Source organism: Loxodonta africana, chromosome 13, assembly GCF_030014295.1.
Source record: "Loxodonta africana isolate mLoxAfr1 chromosome 13, mLoxAfr1.hap2, whole genome shotgun sequence".
NCBI lineage: Eukaryota > Metazoa > Chordata > Mammalia > Proboscidea > Elephantidae > Loxodonta > Loxodonta africana.
The window spans coordinates 48,278,228-48,296,806 of NC_087354.1; the positions used below are offsets into that span (position 1 = coordinate 48,278,228).

General features: G+C 37.9%; 1 protein-coding gene across 29 annotated transcripts in view; it reads right to left on the reverse strand.

Annotated features, from left to right (window-relative positions):
- MAP2K5 (mitogen-activated protein kinase kinase 5) overlaps positions 1 to 18,579 on the reverse strand; it is a 279,846-nt gene that overhangs the window by 161,722 nt on the left and 99,545 nt on the right. For all 29 annotated transcript variants that reach the window (XM_064267345.1, XM_064267344.1, XM_064267343.1 and 26 more), the window contains 2 exons: positions 7,822 to 7,890; positions 7,652 to 7,733 (listed from right to left, as the gene is read on the reverse strand). In XM_064267345.1, the coding sequence (XP_064123415.1) occupies positions 7,652 to 7,733; positions 7,822 to 7,890 (151 nt within the window). The remainder of the gene's footprint in view (positions 1 to 7,651; positions 7,734 to 7,821; positions 7,891 to 18,579) is intronic.

Consider the following 18,579-nt stretch of genomic DNA (forward strand, 5'->3'; position numbering starts at 1 on the left):
GGGAAACCACTAAGAAACTTTCCTTTTAGCTTTCCCTATTCGCATTACCCCCTCCAGCTCCAGGGCAGAAATGAAATCATCACCCCCAAATCACTGTGAACACTATTAACTTGACAGCCATTGGAAGGGGCGAAAAAGAAGATATAGTAAAAGAAATGACAAGAGAATAAAAATGGTACACTAGAAAATATGTATTTAACAGAAAAGAAGGCAGTAATGGAGAACAAAAAGACATAAGACCTATAGAAAACAAATAGGAAAATAGTAGATATAAATCCTATCTTATCAATATTTAGAGTAAATGTAAATGGATTAAACACTCCAATTAAATGGCACAGATTGACAGAATGAATAAGTACACATGTCTATAAGAGATACACTTTGGATTTAAAGACCCAAATAGTTTGAGTATGAAATGATGGAAAAAGATATACCATGCAAACAGAAATCAAAAGAGAGCTCGAGTGGCTATACTAATATTAGACAAAATAGACCTTTAGACAAAACTTACTACTACAAAGAAGAACACTGTACAATGATCAAAAGGTCAATCCATTAAGAAATTATAGTAATTATAAACATATATACGCCCCAAAACAGAGTTCCAAATTTAAAAGGACTGAAATCATACAAAATATGTTCTCTGGCCCAATACAATGATTTTAGATATCAAGAACAGAAGGGAATTTGGAAAATTCACGAATATGTGGAAATTAAACAACACACTTATAAATAAGTGATAGATCAAAGTAGAAATCACAAAAGAAATCAGAAAATACTTAGAGATGAATGAAGACAAAAACCAAACATACCAAAACTTCTAGCATGCACTAAAGCAATACTAAAAGGGAAGTTTATAGTTGTAAACACTTACATTAAATAAAAAGAAAGATCTTAAATCAACATCCTAACCATCCATCTTAAAAAACTACAAAAAAAATATGACCCAGCAGTTCTACTCCTAAGTATATACCCTAGGAATCTAATAAAGTGACACGAACAGACATGTACATCTATGCTCATTGCAGCACTATTCACAATAGCAAAACCATGGAAACAAAATAAGTGTCCATCAACAGATGAATGGGTAAGTAAAATGTGGTACATACAAACAATGGAATACTACTCAGCGATAAAGGAAAATGGGTTCCCAAAACATCTTGGAACATGGATGAACCTGAAGGACATTATGTTGAACAAAATAAGACAATCACATACACACACAAAAAAAAACCCCACAAAAAACTAATATTGTATGTTCTCACTTTTATGAAATGACAAGAACAGACAAAATATACAGAAATTAATGTTCATTAGTGGTTACCAGGGATGGAAGGGGTGAGGCAGATTCACTCTCTAGACAGTAGGCACTTGTTACTTTTGGTGATGGGAAAGGCAACACTGAGTGAGGGTGAAGTGTACACAGCCTGACAAAGGTAAATGACATCACTAAAATGTACACAAGGACCTCTTGGTCACTGCTATGGCATATATGGAGCATTCATGGCACCATGGTTGAGAGCACAGCTGCTAACCAAAAGGTCTGCAGTTCGAATCTACCAGTCGCTCCTTGGAAACCCTATGGGGCAGTTCTACTCTGCCCTATAGGGTTGCTATGAGTCAGAGTCGACTCGACAGCAACAGTTTTGGCTTTCTGTTTTTTGTTTTGGGTTTACAACATATACAATTTTGAAACAAAAGCAACAACAACCAAAAAAAATATGTGCTGGTAGATACATGCATGTATGTAGATAACTATGTGTATGTTGTTGTTGTTAGGTGCCGTCGAGTGGGTTCCAACTCATAGCAACCCTATGTACAACAGAATGAAACACTGCCCAGTTCTGCACCATCCTCACAATTGTTGCTATGCTTGAGCTCACTGCTGCAGCCACTGTGTCAATCCATCTTGTTGAGGGTCTTTCTCTTTCGCTGACCCTCTACTTTACTAAGCATGATGTCCTTCTCCAGGAACTGAGCCCTCCTGATAACATGTCCAAAGTATGTGAGACATAGTCTTGCCATCCTTGGTTGTATTTCTTCCTAGACAGATTTGTTTGTTCTTTTGGCAGTCCACGGTGTTTGTGATAAGGTTAAGATTGTGTTTCAACTTTGCTTGGCCATGATTCTCAATGTTTTGGCAATTGTATAATGCTGTTATCACTTCCCTGTTGAAATCTGATATGTGATCACCCCCATGATGGAATCTACTGAGTGGTACCGGTGGGGAAGGGGCCTGTGGCAGCTCACAGTCCCCTCAGCCTTCATCTCTTCGCCTTCCAACTCCTACTTCCTTCCTGCTTGCCTTGCCAAGGCTGTTGGCTTGTTCTGGATCCAGCGGCTGCCTCCTGTCTGACTTCTGGTTCTTGGGACTTCAGCCAGCAGCTCACCTGTCCATCTTGGGATTCATCGATCTTCACAGCCTGCGAGCAAGAGTCCTGGTCCCTGACCTGCCGATCCTGGGTTCGCGAGCCCCTACAGCTAAGTGAATCAGGAAAACCTTACCGTCTTGCCTTCCAACCTTGGGATTCTTGACCTTCAAAGCCTGTGAGCAGGAGCCCTCCCTCTGACTTGCTGATCTTGGGCTCACCAGCTTCTGTGGCTCCATGAATTGGCAAGGGCCTCTATCCTGATCCTTGGACTTGGAACGTTCCAATCTCTACAATCACAGGAGCTGTTTCCTTGACATAAATCTCTCTCTATATATATTTATCTGCTTTTCTGGTTTTGCTTCTCTAGAGAACCCAGCCTAAGACAGTGTTCTTCCCTTTTGGTTAACTGACTCTCGGTCTTTGCACATTTCATTACAATACTTTGTCTTCTTGAGCTGCCCTTTGGAATCTTTTGTTCAGCTCTTTCACTTCATTTCTTCCATTTGCTTTAGCTACTCTACATTCAAGAACAAGTTCCAGAGTCTCTTCTGATATTCATTTTGGTCTTTTCTTTCTTTCCTGTCTTCTTAATGACTTTTTACTTTCTTTACGTATGATGTCCTTGATGTCACCCCACAACTTATCTGGTTATTAGTGTTCAATGGATCAAATCTATTCTCTAAATTCAGGTGGGGTATACTCAAGGTCATTCTTTGGCTCTTATGGACATGCTTTAATTTTCTTCAGCTTCAGCTTACCTGCATATGATCAATTGATGGTCTGTTCCCCAGTTAGCCCCTGGCCTTGTTCTTAGTGATGACATTGAGCTTCTCCATTGTCCCTTCCACATATCTAGTCAATATGATTCCTGTGTATTCCATCCAGCAAGGTCCACGTATATAGTCACCGTTTATGTTGTTGAAAAGTATTTGCAATTAAGGTCATTGGGATCAATATATAAGAACCAATTATATTTCTAAACACTAGCAATGAACAATTCAAAACTGAAATAAGTAAACAATTCCATTTATGGTAGCATCAAAAGGAATACAATACTGAGGAATAAATTTCACCAAAGTAGTATAAAACTTATACACTAAAACGATAAAGCAAAACTGAAATAAATTAACCAAACCAAACCAAACCTAGTGCCACAGAGTCGGTTCTGATTCATAGCGACCCTACAGGACAGAGTAAAACTGCCCCATAGTTTCCAAGGAGCGCCTGGCAGATTCGAACTGCCGACCCCTTGGTTAGTAGCTGTAGCACTTAACCACTACGCCACCAGGGTTTCCGAGAGAAATTAAAGAAGACCAAAATATATGGAAGAATCCCTGGGTGGTACAAATGATTAACGTTATTGGCTGCTAACCGAAATGTTGGAGGCTGGAATCCTCCCAGAGGCTCCTTGGAAGAAAGCCCTGGAGATCTACTTTTCAAAAAATCAGGGGTTGAAAGCTCTATGGAGTACAGTTCTACTCTGACAAATATGGGGTTCCCATGAGTTGCAATCAACTCAATGTAAACTGGTTTAAATAAATGGAAAGACATCTTGTGTTCATGGAGTGAAAGACATAGTAATTGTTACAATGGCAATACTTCCCAAAGTGATCTATAGATTCAATACAATCCCTATCAAAAACCCAGTGGGTTTTCTGCAGAAACTGACGAACTAATCTTACAATTCATATGGAAATGCAAGGAACCTAGAATGGACAAAACAATCTTGAAAAAGAAGAACAAAGTTGGAGGACTCACATTCTCTATTTCAAAACATACTACAAAGCTACGATAATCAAGAATAACCAAGTACAAGTAATCAAGTAGTATGTAGTACTGGCCTAAGGATAGGCAAGCAGATCAGTGGAACAGAATGGAGAATCTACAAATAAACCTATCCCTTTTTGATCAATTAATTTCTGACCAAAAATGTATAGATTTTTGACAAGAGTCCAAGGAAACTGAGTGGAGCAAAAATACTCTTTTTAACAAACGGTGCAAGGACAACTGAATTTCTATAGGTGTAAGAATAAATTTGGACCCCTACCACACATAACATAAAAATATTAACATGAAATGGATCAAAGACCTAAACATAAGAGCTAAAATTGTAAAACTCTTAGAAGGAAACAGGTATATATCTTTGGGATCTTGGTTTAGGCAATGGTTTCTTAGATATAACATCAAAGTACAAGCAATCAAAGGGAAAAAATAGATAAATTGCACATGAAGTAAATAAAAAAGAAAAAAATTGCTTCAAAGGACACCAAGAAGTAACTGTCAAGACAACACACAGAATTTGAGAATATTTGTAAAACATATATTTGATAAGAACATGTGAAGAATACACAAAGAACTCTTAAAACTCAACAATAAAAAGACAAACAACCCATTAAAAAATGTGGCCAATGGAACTGGACAGACATTTCTCCAAAGACAATACACAAATTGCCAATAAGCACATGAAAATATGCTCAACATCATTCATCACTGGGGAAATGTTAATCAAGACCACAATGAGATACTATTTCACACCCACTAGAATGGCTACAGTCAAAAAGAGAGACAATAACAAAGGTGTAGAGAAAACTGGAACCCTCATACATTCCTGATGTGAATGTAAAATGGTGCAAAGAGCTTGGCAGTTCCTCAAAAAAAAGGTAAACACAGAGTTACCACATGATCCAGCAGTTTCACTCTTAGGCATATACCTAAGAGAACTGAAAACTTTTGTCCACAAGAAACGTGTACACTAATGTACACAGCAGCACCATTCATAGTAGTGAAGAAGTGGAAACATCCCTAATGCTCAGCAATGGTGAATAACTAAACAGAATATGGTACGGCCATAAAATGAAATATTATACATTCATTAAAAGGGATGAAGAACTGATGATATATGCTGCCACACAGATGAACCTTGAGAACATCATGCTAAGTCAAAGAGGCCAGACACAAAAGGCCATATACTGTATGATTCCATTTATATGAAATATCCAGAAGAGGGAAATTCATAGAGATGGAAAGTACTTTGGTGGTTGCCGGGGACTAAGGGGGGGTGGTGGGAAGAAAGCAAGGAGTGGCTGGTAATGGGTTTGAGATTTCTTTTTGCACTGATAAAACTGTTTTGGAATTAGATACTGGTGATGGTTGCGCAACCTTGGGGATACGATGAAAGCCAATGAATTGTATACTTTTAAAGAGAGAATTTTATGATACTTGAATTATGACAATTAAAAAAGTTTTTTTAAATGTAGCTGCAAACTTGAAGCCTTCAAAGAAAGAAAGATGAAAAGTTATAAAATATACTTCCAAACATGTATTGGCTCTATGAATCCATTTTTTCTACTCAGCCTACTTCAATAGGTCCCTGGGTAGCACAACCAGTTTGCAAGTAGCTACGTAGTGGTTAAGTGGTACAGCTGCTAACCAAAAGGTGAGCAGTTCAAATCCACCAGGCGCTCCTTGGAAACTCTATGGGGCAGTTCTACTCTGACCTATAGGGTCGCTATCAGTCAGAACCAACTCGACAGCACCTAACAACAACACTAACCTAAAAGTCGGCAGTTTGAACCCACTCAGCAGTGCTGCGAAAGAAAGTCCTGGCGCTATACCAAGAAAACGCTATAGAGCACAGTTCTACTCTGCAACAAATGTGGTCCCCGTGAGTCGAAACTGACTCGATGGCAATGGGTTTTCTACTTGAATAGAAATTGTCATATTACCCATGTGAATGTAAGAGTTTTAATTCTTGACATCTACCAGAACTAATTTACAACATATTACACGCTTTATCACATATCAAGATACCATTGTTCATTCACTAAAAATTCTTGCCAGTCATGAACTAATTGCTTTAGAACTGTATTGACAGCACCCAAAATGGAACTGAGTATATAAAAAAAAGTTGAGTTTTAATTGGCTAGACACTGGAAACTGAAGACTGCTTAGATAAAACAGCTAAACAGTAACAGCGATGACATCATTTCACTGACAGAGTACCAAGATTCAGATCAAGAAAGGCCTAGCAATTTCAGGGGACACCTGGATCAACTGGCATAATAAAAACTGTTAAGAAAACATTCTGCATCCCATTTTGGAGAGTGGTGTCTGGGGTGTTAAATGCTAGGAAGCGGCCATCTAAGATGCAACTATTGGTCTCAACCCACCTGGAGCAAAGGAGAATGAAGAACACCAAAGACACAAGTATAAGCCCAAGAGTCACAATGGGCCACATAAATCAAAGACTATATCAGCCTGAGACCAGAAGATCTAGATGGTGCCCAGCTACAACCGATGACTGCCACAACAGGGAGCACAACAGAGAATCCCTGAAGGAGTAGGAGAGCAGTGGGATGCAGACTCCCAATTCTCGTAAAAAGACCAGACTTAATGGTCTGACTGAGACCAGAGGGATCCTGGAGGTCACGATCCTCAGACCTTCTGTTAGCCCAGGACAGGAACCATTCTCGAAGCCAACTCTTTCAGATAGAGATTGGACTGGACTACACTACAGAAAATGATACTGGTGAGGAGTGGGCTTCTTGAATCAAGTAGACACATGAGACTACCTAGGCAGCTCCTGTCTGGAGGGGAGATGTGAAGGCCAAGGGGAACAGAAGCTGGCTAAATGGACACGGAAACACAGGGTGGAGAGAAGGAATGTACTGTCTCATTAGGGGGAGAGCAACATGAGGTTTTGTATGAGACTGACTTGATTTGTAAACTTTCACTTAAAGTACAATAAAAATTAAAAAAAAAAAAGACCTATCAAAGTACATATAAATGAAAAATACAGATGGAAGGAAAGGGGTAAAGTCCAAAGAAAACTAAACACATTTTGGCTTAACTGCTGTGTTGAGAAACAATTTATCTTGCAATGAAGAGCCGATTTCTCTCAGAAAGATGCAGGACACTGGGTTAATGGATTTCCTTAAAAGAAAATTTGTTTTGGCTATTGAAACATTAAAAGAACAGAGCATCTGTTTCCAAGTGCAGACAGATTGTACACAGGAATCAAATATCAAGCCACCGATTAGACTAGCATTTAGTCTGTTCTACTTAAAATTTCAATAAAGGTGAATAAATGAAATTCTTGAAATTATAGCTCAGCTACAAATATTTAGCAGAAGTAACCCCTAAGATGATTTTAGAGCATAAAGGAAGTAATTATTAGTATACTTTAATTTTTAATTCAATTTGACATCTATAGCAAAACTAGGTTTTAAAGTATTCTACTCCAAGCATCATTTTAAAAATATTATAAAGTGGAAACTCACCATCCATGAATTCTGTACATATTGAAATCCTGTTTTCTACAAAAAATGCACCATAAAACCCTATGATATACGATGAATCACACTGTAACAAAAAAGAGATAAAAGTAGTTTAAGACATGTAAGACAATAAGCATGTTTTATAAGTAGAAACGGCCAAGAAAAAATATTACCTTATAAAGAATTTCCAATTCAGACATAATTTGCTTCTGAAGTTCCAGTGTAATATCTAGTAGTATGACCTAAACATAGAAAGGCATCAATATTCACACATTTATTCTCCTTCAAGTTAAATAGTTTTAATCACTATGAAATACAAAAATTACAAAAAAAAAAAAAAAAGGTGTTTCCTCTATTCCTCCCCCTTCCTCCTCCCCACCACTATAATCCTCAGTAACACAAGCTGTATCCGCATCTGTCTAACCCTTTGTATTAGGGGAGGTGGTACAGAAGTGATTGATGGGGCCAAGGAAAAAGCCAGGTCTCAAAGGTCAGCATTAATGGCTTTAAAAGTCAGTTAAGTTATAACACCCTTAATTTATACACCCTATTTTGGCCACACTGGTTATTTTCAGGAGAGGAAGACAGGAATGACCCTCAAATCATTAAAACAGAAACGTTTTATGATTCAGTGGGAAGAAGGGTGAGTAAAAAGCGACGGCTGAAATGAGATCTTTACTTATGAGAGAAATGAGGGGAGAGTTTTCTTAATACATCCTTTTTTTATATTCTTCCAGTTGGGTAATGTTTCTTTACTAATATTGTTACAGAATGTTGGAGTTTGGAGGAAACCCTGAAATCATTTCATTGAACATCCTTCTCTGAGAGAGGAGGAAACCAAGGAGCTTGCAGTCTGGCAATGGTAGGGCCCTTCCCCTGGGTCCCAGCCTCCTGCACATCCCAGTGTGTGTTTCCTTAAAATATCAACCACTGGGTCAGAATTGTAACAAAGGCGTTTATTCATAAACTCACCTAGAATACATTCTAGTTTATTTCAAACATTTAGTTTTTAAAGAAAGAAGATCATCAACTGTTCAAATTTTACTTAGCAGTTCAGTGAGGCCAATTCAAGGGAATTGTTTTTTACTTAAAAAAGGCAGTGATTAAACAAAAAAAGACAGTGACGACAATAAAAATGTTGGAAGATAATCTTTAATATCTGCAGCAGAAGTTTCTGACTTTAGATATTTCTAGATTAAAATTTAATATTCAGAGTTACCACGATGGAATCGTTATACACCATTGAACATTAAACAACATTTTGTATTATAACTGGAGAATAAATATAATCACATCGGGGAAAAAAAAAAATTGTAGATTACAAACTGCTGATAGAGCCAGGAAAGAAAGAATAATTCTCAAACACACATTTTAGAATACTGACATCCATTTGAGGGAGGGGAAGGTGAGAAAAAAAAAAAAAAGGCATAACCAGTTTCTAACAAGAGTTTGCTTTTAGGGTTATTTATAAAAGCACTCATTAACTTAGATTGTAAGCATAATACAAAACTGTGAAGAAACATTTGAACATTTCTTCTAATCAACAGTCATTTGCCAACAATATTCACTCACAGTTTTGTTCCTGCATAAAACATTAATAAATTCATCTAGCACTGTTTTAATTTTCTGCCATAAAATATTACAGCTATTCATACCACCATGTCAAACACAGGGAACCGTTCACCCCAAAAAACTCTACTAAAAGGTATGAAGTTATGATTGACCTTAAAGCTGCGGTTCTCAAGTGTGGCCTCACATTAGAACCTCCTGGGGCACTTTTTAAAAATCCCGATGCACGGGCCTTACCCTAGAACAATGAAATCAGAATCTGTGAGGCAGAGCCCACATCTCAGTATCTTTTTAAAACTGCCCAGGTGATTTCTAATCCACGGTAAGGTTGAGAACCACTTACTTGTTTCAAAAATTTCATTTATTCACTGAGTTCTATGACTATATTGCATCTGCAGGCTTGTTGTTGTTGTCAGGTGCTACTGAGTTGGTTCTGACTCAGTGACCTTATGTACAACAGAACAAAACACTGCCCAGTCCTGCACCATCCTCACAATCATTGCTATGTTTGAGCCCATTGTTGCAGCCACTGTGTCAATCTATCTTGTTGAGGGTCTTGTTCTTTTTTACTGACCCTCTATTGTACCAAGCATGATGCCCTTCTCCAGGGACTGGTCCCTCCTGATAACATATACAAAATAAGTGAAACAAAGTCTTGCCATCTACACTTCTAAGGAGCATTCTGGCTATACCTCTTCCAAGACAGATTTGTTTGTTCTTCTGGCAGCCCATGGTATACTCAGTATTCTTTACCAACACCATAATTTAAACACATCAATTCTTCTTTATTATTAATCGTCTAGCTTTCCTTAAGGTGACATCTTTGCTTTCTTGACTGCTGCTTCCACAGGCATTGACTGTGGATCCAAGTAAAATAAAATCCTTGACAACTTCAATATTTTCTCCACTTACCAAGTCGTTACTTACTGGTCCACTTGTGGACCAGTAAGGCTGTAGTCTTTGATCTTCATCAGTAAGTGTTTTAAGACCTCTTAGCTTTCAACAAGCAAGGCTGTATCATCTGCATATTACAGGTTATTAATGAGTCTTCCTCCAATCCTGATTCACAGTTCTTATTCATACAGTACAAATTCTTAGATTATTTGCTCAGCATACAGATTGAATAAGTATGGTGAAAGGATACGACCCTGATGCACACCTTTCCTAATTCTGAACCATGCGGTATCGACTTGTTCTGTTCGAACGACTGCCTCTTGGCCTGTGTACAGGTTCCTCATGAGCACAATTAAGTGTTCTGGAATTCCCACTTTATACAATGTTATCCATAATTTGTTATGATACACACAGTCGAATATCTTTGCATAGCCAATAAAACACAGATAAACATCTTTCTGGTATTCTCAGTTTTTAGCCACGATCCATCTGATATCAGCAACGATATCCTCTTCTGAATACAGCTTGAATTTCTGGCAGTTCCCTTTTGATATACTGCTGTAACTGTTTTTAAATCATCTTCAGTAAAATTTTACTTGCATGTCATATTAAAAAATGATACTGTTTTATAATTTCTGCATTCTGCTGGATCACATTTCTTTGGCATGGGCACAAATATGGATCTCTTCCAGTTGGCCAGGTAGCTGTCTTCCAAATTTCTTGGTACAGACAAGTAAACGCTTCTGTGTTGCATCTGTTTGTTGAAACATTTCAACTGATATTCCCTCAATTCCTGGAGACTTGTTTTTTTGCCAATTCCTTCAGTACAGCTGGAACATCTTTCTTCAATATTCAGTACCATTGGTTCTTGATCATATGCTACCTCCTGAAATGGCTGAATGTCAACCAATTCTTTTTGGTACAGTGACTCTATCTATTCTTTCCATCTTCTTTCATGTATCCTGCCTCAGTCAATTTTTCGCCCATAAAATTCCTCAATACAGCAACTTGAGACCTGAATTTTTACTTCAGATCTTTCAGGTTGAGAAGGCCAAGTATGTTCTTTTGGTTTTCTAACTCCAGGTCTTCGCACATTTCATTATAATGCTTTACTCTGTCTTCTTGAGCCTCCTTCTGAAATCTTCTGTTTGGCTCTTTTATTTGAACCATTCACTTTAGCTACTCTACCTTCAAGAGCTAGTTTCAGACTCTCTTTCGACATCCATTTTGGTCTTTTCTTTCTTTCCTTTCTTTTTAATGACCTTTTACTTTCTTCATGGATGATGTCCCTGATGTCATCCCACAAAACTCATCTGGTCTTCGGTCATTAGTGTTCAACGCATCAAATCTATTCTTGAGATGGTCTCTAAATGTAGGTGGGATATACTCAAGTTTGTACTTTGGCTCTCACGGACTTGTTTTAATATTCTTCAGTTGCATATGAACTTGCATATGAGCAACTTGATGGTCTGTTCCACGGTCGGCCCCTGGCCTTGTTTTGACTGATGATATTGAGCTTCTCCATCATCTCTCTTCACAGATGTTGTCAATTTGATTCCTGTGTATTCCATCTGGGGAGGCCCACGTGTATAGTCGCTGTTTATATTGTTGAAAAAAAGCATTTTAAATGAATAAGTCTTTGGTCTTGCAAAATTCTATCATGCAATCTCTGGCATTGTTTCTATCACCAAGGCCATATTATTTTCCAAGTACTGATCCTTCTTGGTTTCCAACTTTCGCATTCCAATCAACAGTAATAATCAATGTGTCATGACTGCACGTTTGATCAATTTCAGACTGCAGAAGCTAGTAAAAATCTTCAATTTCTTCATCTTTGGCATTAGCGGCTCGTGTGTAAATCTGAATAACAGTTGTATTAACTGGTCTTCCTTGTAGTCATACGGATATTATCCTATCATTGACAGTGTCGTATGTCAGGATAGGTCTTGAAATGTTCTTTTTGACAATGAATGTGATGCTGATCCTCTTCAGTTTGTCATTGTCGGCATAGCAGACCTTCTGACTGTCTGACTCAAAATGGCCAATACCAGTCCTTTTCAGTTCACTAATGCCTCAGGTATCGATCTTTAAGCATTTCATTTTTGACAACTTCCAATTTTCCTACATTCATACTTCATATATTCCATATTCCAATTATTAATGGATGTTTGTAGCTGTTTCTTCTCATTTTGAGTCGTGCCACACCAGCAAACACAGGTCCTGAAAGCTTTACTCCATCCTGGTTATTAAGGTTGACTCTACTTTGAAGAGGCAGCTCCTTCCCAATCGTATTTTGAGTGCCTTCCAATCTGAGGGGCTCATCTTCTGGCACTGTTATCAGACAATGTTCTGCTGCTATTCATAAGGTTTTCATTGGCCAAATTTTTTAGAAGTAGATCAGGTCCTTCTTCATAGTCTGTCTTAGTCTGGAAGCTCCACTGAAACCTGTCCACCATGGGTGACCCTGCTGATATTTAAAATACTGGTGGCATAGTTTCCAGCATCATAGCCAACACACAAGCCACCACAGTATGACAAACTGACAGATGAATGGTGGATCTCCAGGCTACCAACTCAGAAATAACATGATTCCACATGGCTAGCCAACATCTTGGAATTAACCCAAAATTCCTAGCTGTGAGCATAGCATTCCCTTGTTCAAGAACTTTTAACTGAGTTCCCATGGCCTAAAATAAAGTTAAAACTCTAGCATAACATTCAAGCAATTCTTCTACAATCTAGCTCCGCTTATCTAATTCCTTCTCCTACTACTTCTCTCCTCGCAAGCCAATCCTCACGGGAAATCAGGTAACTTTTACTGGTCCACACACATATTCTGTGCTTTCCCCCACTTTCAGGTCCTTGCTCCTGCTGTTCCCCCCACATGGGATGTGCTTCCTCTGTCCACTCCACAGTCACTGATTATAAAAATTTTCTATATGTTTTAGGAGCCAGCATAAATACCGTCACCACTACCTCCAAGAAGCCCATCACAAAACCCCTTCAGAATTCACTGCCTACTCTAGCCTAGTATATCTCTCCTTAACACATTCTGCCTTTAGCATTCATGGTTCATCTCCTAAAATCAGAACCCTCCACAGTACAGAGTGGATGTGGGCTCCTCAAGGACAAGCTGTGAGTCCTATGTATCAGTCTATTCCCCCAGCACCCAGCACAGGGTTTTACTCACACTTGTACCCAATAAATGATTTGGGATTTAATTAAAGCGCTCCTTACAATCGTAATCCTCTAAATAAGAAGCTCTTTCTAGACAGGAAGGCAATAGTTTGCTTGATTTGTATAACTGAATTTAAAAGCAAAGACATAAACACCAAAACACAGAGAAACCTGTGACAGCCAGAACTCGATGGGACTGCCTTGTTTTTCTGGGTCTTGCAAGTTTTTTGCCTTTGACAGCGGTGCAGTCTTACCACTTTTGCTTGGTTTCATGGCTAGTATTTCATTCTCTGACAGGTTTTGCCTTACACAGATTGTGGCTTTTGCAGGTTTAACTGTATATAAACAGTGCCATGTTGACCTAAAACGTGGCAGGTAATACTGTGTTTGTGAAGCCAATCCATTGCACTTTAATAGGGCTTGGTTATTTTTGGTATTTGCTTTATAGTTCAGAAGAGTGGAGACTCCATAATGGAGGAAAAGCGAGTAATTTCTGGGAACTTAAAAGGGAAAGTAAAATCTACCTTAAAATAACCCTACTGAAATGCTCTTCTATTTTCAGGGGGACTTGGCACTCTAGTGGAAGGTTAATTCTCCTTCCCCCAGGCATTCTTTTGAGTAAGCTTTAAAACTGCTAAAAACAAACAAGTCCAATTCCTTATTTGAAGGCAATGGAAAAAAGTGTAGCAAATACTAATTTCCTTTTTGAAGTACATGGCAAAGTATGGACTCCCTGAGTTTTCCTTTTTTTTTTTTTTTCTTTCTTAGGAAGAGCTAAATTGTTCAAACTGGAAAGAATTTTAACCTGAGGCATTTCCTGGAGAAAGGGTTAAGTGAGAAATTGCAATACCTGAGTGCGTTTCTGCCGCTCTCCACTACACCTCCAGGACAAATAAGGATGAGTTGTCAAGTTAAATGTAAGCAGTCAAGTGACTGAATTATAATCTACTCTGTGCTCAATTTAAATTAGTGTGAGGCTATTAAAATATACAGTGTAAATACGGCAATTCATCACAAGCTGTCATGGATGACTTCATTTATTTGCTAGAGTGGCACACGCTCCACTAAGAGGAAGGAGAGCAAAATCACAGGTCAAATTAAGCCGCTATTCTGTTTTAATTCACTTATTTAATCTGTGGTGACATAATTGTCTTTTACAGTATGTACAACTCAGAAAGGAAATTTGGGAGGATTACAGTCAGTATACAAATGATTAATCAAATGGTCCATTTAAATGCTGGTTTAAAAGCGCCAGAAACCCAAAGCAGTCAAAGAATGATAATCAGCACATGCTATATGCTATGCTAGGAATTTTCCTGTGAGGTGGATTTTTCCCAATTAGAAAAATGCAATACTGGGACATCTATTAAATCCTCCAAGCATTACTATTTGAAAGACTGTATAGAATACATTAATGGTATAAAAAGGCTCTGTTTGCAAGATGGCTAAGAGTATTCTTGTTTGTTTCCTGCTGTACTTATTTGCAATTATATTGTCTACCTACACTAAAAAAAAAAAAAAAAACCTAGTTAAAAACACGTTTCATGAGTTACATAAGCCATTATTAAACAATTATCTTTAAAATGTGATGAGCATCATTTTCAAAGTGCTCTCTTTGAGGCAGGAAATTTCCTAAATCCAGTGGTATAAAATTCAAAGTACTTTTATTCTTCCCAAAATTCAACTTGCTTTTTAAAACATTTCAAATGATATTTTTCCATCTTTCGAGTCTGAAAAGGGCAACGTTACAATATGCTTTTTTTGCCTAAAAAATAAGAACATTTAGAAGTATAAAAATTAGAAATATTTTGAGTAGGAACAGAAAAGTAACAGATTTTTGAGGACTCTCATCTAATTGCTCCCATGGACTATCAAAGTGTGGGTCCTACTGACCACTTAACTTGGGAGATTAAATTCCACTCATCATTCTCTGCAGGCGTCCAAGCCCTGCAGCTGATTCTGTTTAGACAAGGACTGTGATGTGCTGCTCTTCACAATCCCTCTGTGACACCAGGCAGCCCCGTTTCACAGCTGAGGTCACTGAGAGGTTCAAGTGACATGGTTGAAGTCACACAAAAGTCAGGAGAGGGTCAGGGAAAGATCAAATGTGCGTCTAACTCTTAACCTTTCATTTCACCCTTTAATATAAAAAAAGCTAAGAAATATTCTGGGTAAGAGTAATGGTCCATACAAAGACTACTACAGGATATTTTGTATATGAACTGAACCTACTTCCAAGATGTCACTTCAAAAGATGAATGAATGAACTAAGGAACAAATGAAAGAATAAAAACATATTCATTCATACAGGCATTCAACAAATTAGGTTTTGAGTACCTAGTCATTATGTGTAGTGCACTCTACTAGGCCCTATATGCAAGGTTCTGCACAGATCAATAAGACAAGAGAATAAACATGTTCCCTTACAAAGAGATTTCAATGAAATAGGAGAAATGTACATGTATACTAATAACAAAATACAAGGCAGTATACGGTAACACGCAGACGAGATACATACAGAGAATTCTAGAGAGGTTCAGAGGAGAGAGTGAACGAGTGAGAGAAACAGAGTGGGAGAGAGCGAGAGAGAAAGACCAGACGTAAAAGGATTTATCTAGGTAAATTCAATGGAAGAGGAGACTTTTGAGCTGACCCTTAAAGGGTGTTAAGGATTTTGATAGGCAAAGATACTGTGAAGGCATTCTAATTAGGAGCAAATAATATGAGGAGCCCTGGTGGCACACTGGTTAAGTGCTCAGCTGTAAACCAAGAGATCGGCAGTTTGAACCCACCAGCTACTCCATGGGAGAAGGATGTGGCAGTATACTTTCGTAAAGATTTACAGCCCTGGAAACCCTATGGGGCAGTTCTACTCTGTCCTATAGGGTTGCTAGGAGTTGGAATTCAACTTGATGGCAACAGATTTGTTTTTAAGTTTACATGAATCTAAGTGTTGAAGACAGAAAGTACCTGGCTTCAGAAAAGGCAGTGAGTGAGACTTACAAGAAGCATAGGATTCAGACACTTAAGATAATGGTATAAATGTAGGCTGATGATATACTGTACAGGATCTAGAGTTCCATCCCACTGAATTTTTATTTTACTTGGGAAGTAATGCAGAGCCACTGAAAACTTTTGAGAGGGGGAGATATGTAACCAGAACTATGCTGTAGAAACAAACTAAGGGTAATTTAAGCAACAATATGGCACAAGAGTTACAAACACAGACTTGAGGCAAGATTGCCTGGGTTCAAATCCTAGTTCCATTTATTAGTTGGGGGACTCCAGGAAAATTATTTAATTTCTCAGGGCTTCACCATCTGCATCTATAAAAAGAGAATCAATAACAGTAACAATTGCAAAAGAGTGTTGTATTAAATGAGGAAAATATACCTAAAGTGCTTAGCATAGTATAAATGATAAATAAGTGGTAGCTTCTATTTGCTAAGAGAACAATTTGAGTAAGCATCTGGATTAGAGGGGTGACAAGAAAGAAAGGGATGTTGGGGGAAAGAAAGGATAAAAGGGAGGGAGGGAGGGAAGGAAGAAGAAAAAGAGGAAGTTAGGAAGGATGGAAGGAAGGAAGAAAGAAAGGAGGGAAGATCAATCTTCTAGACATTGGACATTAGCCAGAAGAGGACAATGATTCCTAAAAGATGAAAAACAAATGAGATGAGTGCTGTGATTGCCCAGCTTACTGCCTAGTGAGAGTTTCCGGACCCCAGTACAGGAAGGGAAACCCAGGCAGAGCTCAGACATCTCCCTAAGTTGATGAGACAGAACTGGGAGTCTGAGAAGGGCAGGGCAGCTAAGAGTTCACATGAACAAACAGAATAAGATGGCTTGAACAATTGAGCAAACTAAAGGGGCAGAAAACCTACCAGAGGGAGAAATGGGAATGGGACTACCTGATAAGGAATTCAAAAGACTTATTTATAAGAAACTCAAAGAGATCAAGGAAAACACAGACAAGAATTCAGGAAAAAAATACAAGAACAAAATGACAAAATAAATAGACAATTAGAAACCATACAAAAGCAACAACTAAAAATCCAGCAGATTAACAAATATCAGAAAGAGATACTACAAAGGAAGGTCACAGAAGTAGAATTAAAGCAATGGAAGGAAGAATCAGCAAAAGAGAGGACAAATCCCTTGACATTAACCTGAAGAACGACTGGAAAAAAGAATGAAGAAAAATGAATAAAGCCAAAGAGTTACGTGGGACAGTATCAAGAGGAAGAATCTATGCATAATTGGAATTCCAGAAGAGGAGAGGAGAGAAGAAAAAAAAGAATTTTTGATGATTACTGATAGAAAACTTCCCTAATATCATGAAAGACGAAAAGTTTCCATCCAAGAAGCTCAATGAACCCCATACAGGATAGACGCCAAAAGAAAGTCATCAAGACATATCACAATCATACTCTCAAAACCAAAGACAAAGAAAGAATTCTGAGAGCAGCTCATGAAAAATGACATATCACTAACAAAAGGGCACCAATAAGACTGAGTGCTGATTTCTTGGCAGAAACAATGCAGACAAGAAGGCAGTGGGATGACATATATAAAACCTTGAAAGAAAGGAATTGCAAATCCAGCAAAACTGTCTTTCAAATATGATGGCAAAATTAAGACAGTCCCAGATAAATAGAAATTAAGAGAATTTGTAAAAATCAGACCAACCTTAGAAGAACCATTAAAAGTACAGAGAACCAATGACATCAGACAACAACTTGAGATCAAGACACATAACAACATCACCCAGATACCAACCAAGAAAAAGAATTCTTAAATGTAAAATAAAGCTACAAAACTAAAAACAGAGAACCAAAGAAGTCAATCCGTAAGTGATGACAACTTCAAAACAAAAAGGGAGAATAAATGGAATAGTCACAAAATTTCCACATGGAGAGGAGGTCAAGGTGATATCAAGATATAACCGACTGTTTTAAACTTAGGAAGAAAAAGGGAAATTTCAGAGTAACCACAAAGAAAATTAATAAATCTGCTTATCAAAATAAAGACGCAAATCAAAAAGATTCAGCAAACATAAAATCAACAACAACAAAGAAAACGAAAAGAAAATCCATAAACAAAAAGGACTTAGCTCAGAAAATTAAGGGGAACAAAGAAGCTGTTAACACCACATTAAAAAGCACAGCAAAATGGAAATGGTGGCAGTAAATTCATGCCTATCTATAATCGCACTGAATGTAAATGGTTTAAATGCACCAGTCAAGAGACAGAGAGTGGCAGAACGGATTAAAAAAAAAAAAAAAAAAAAACCC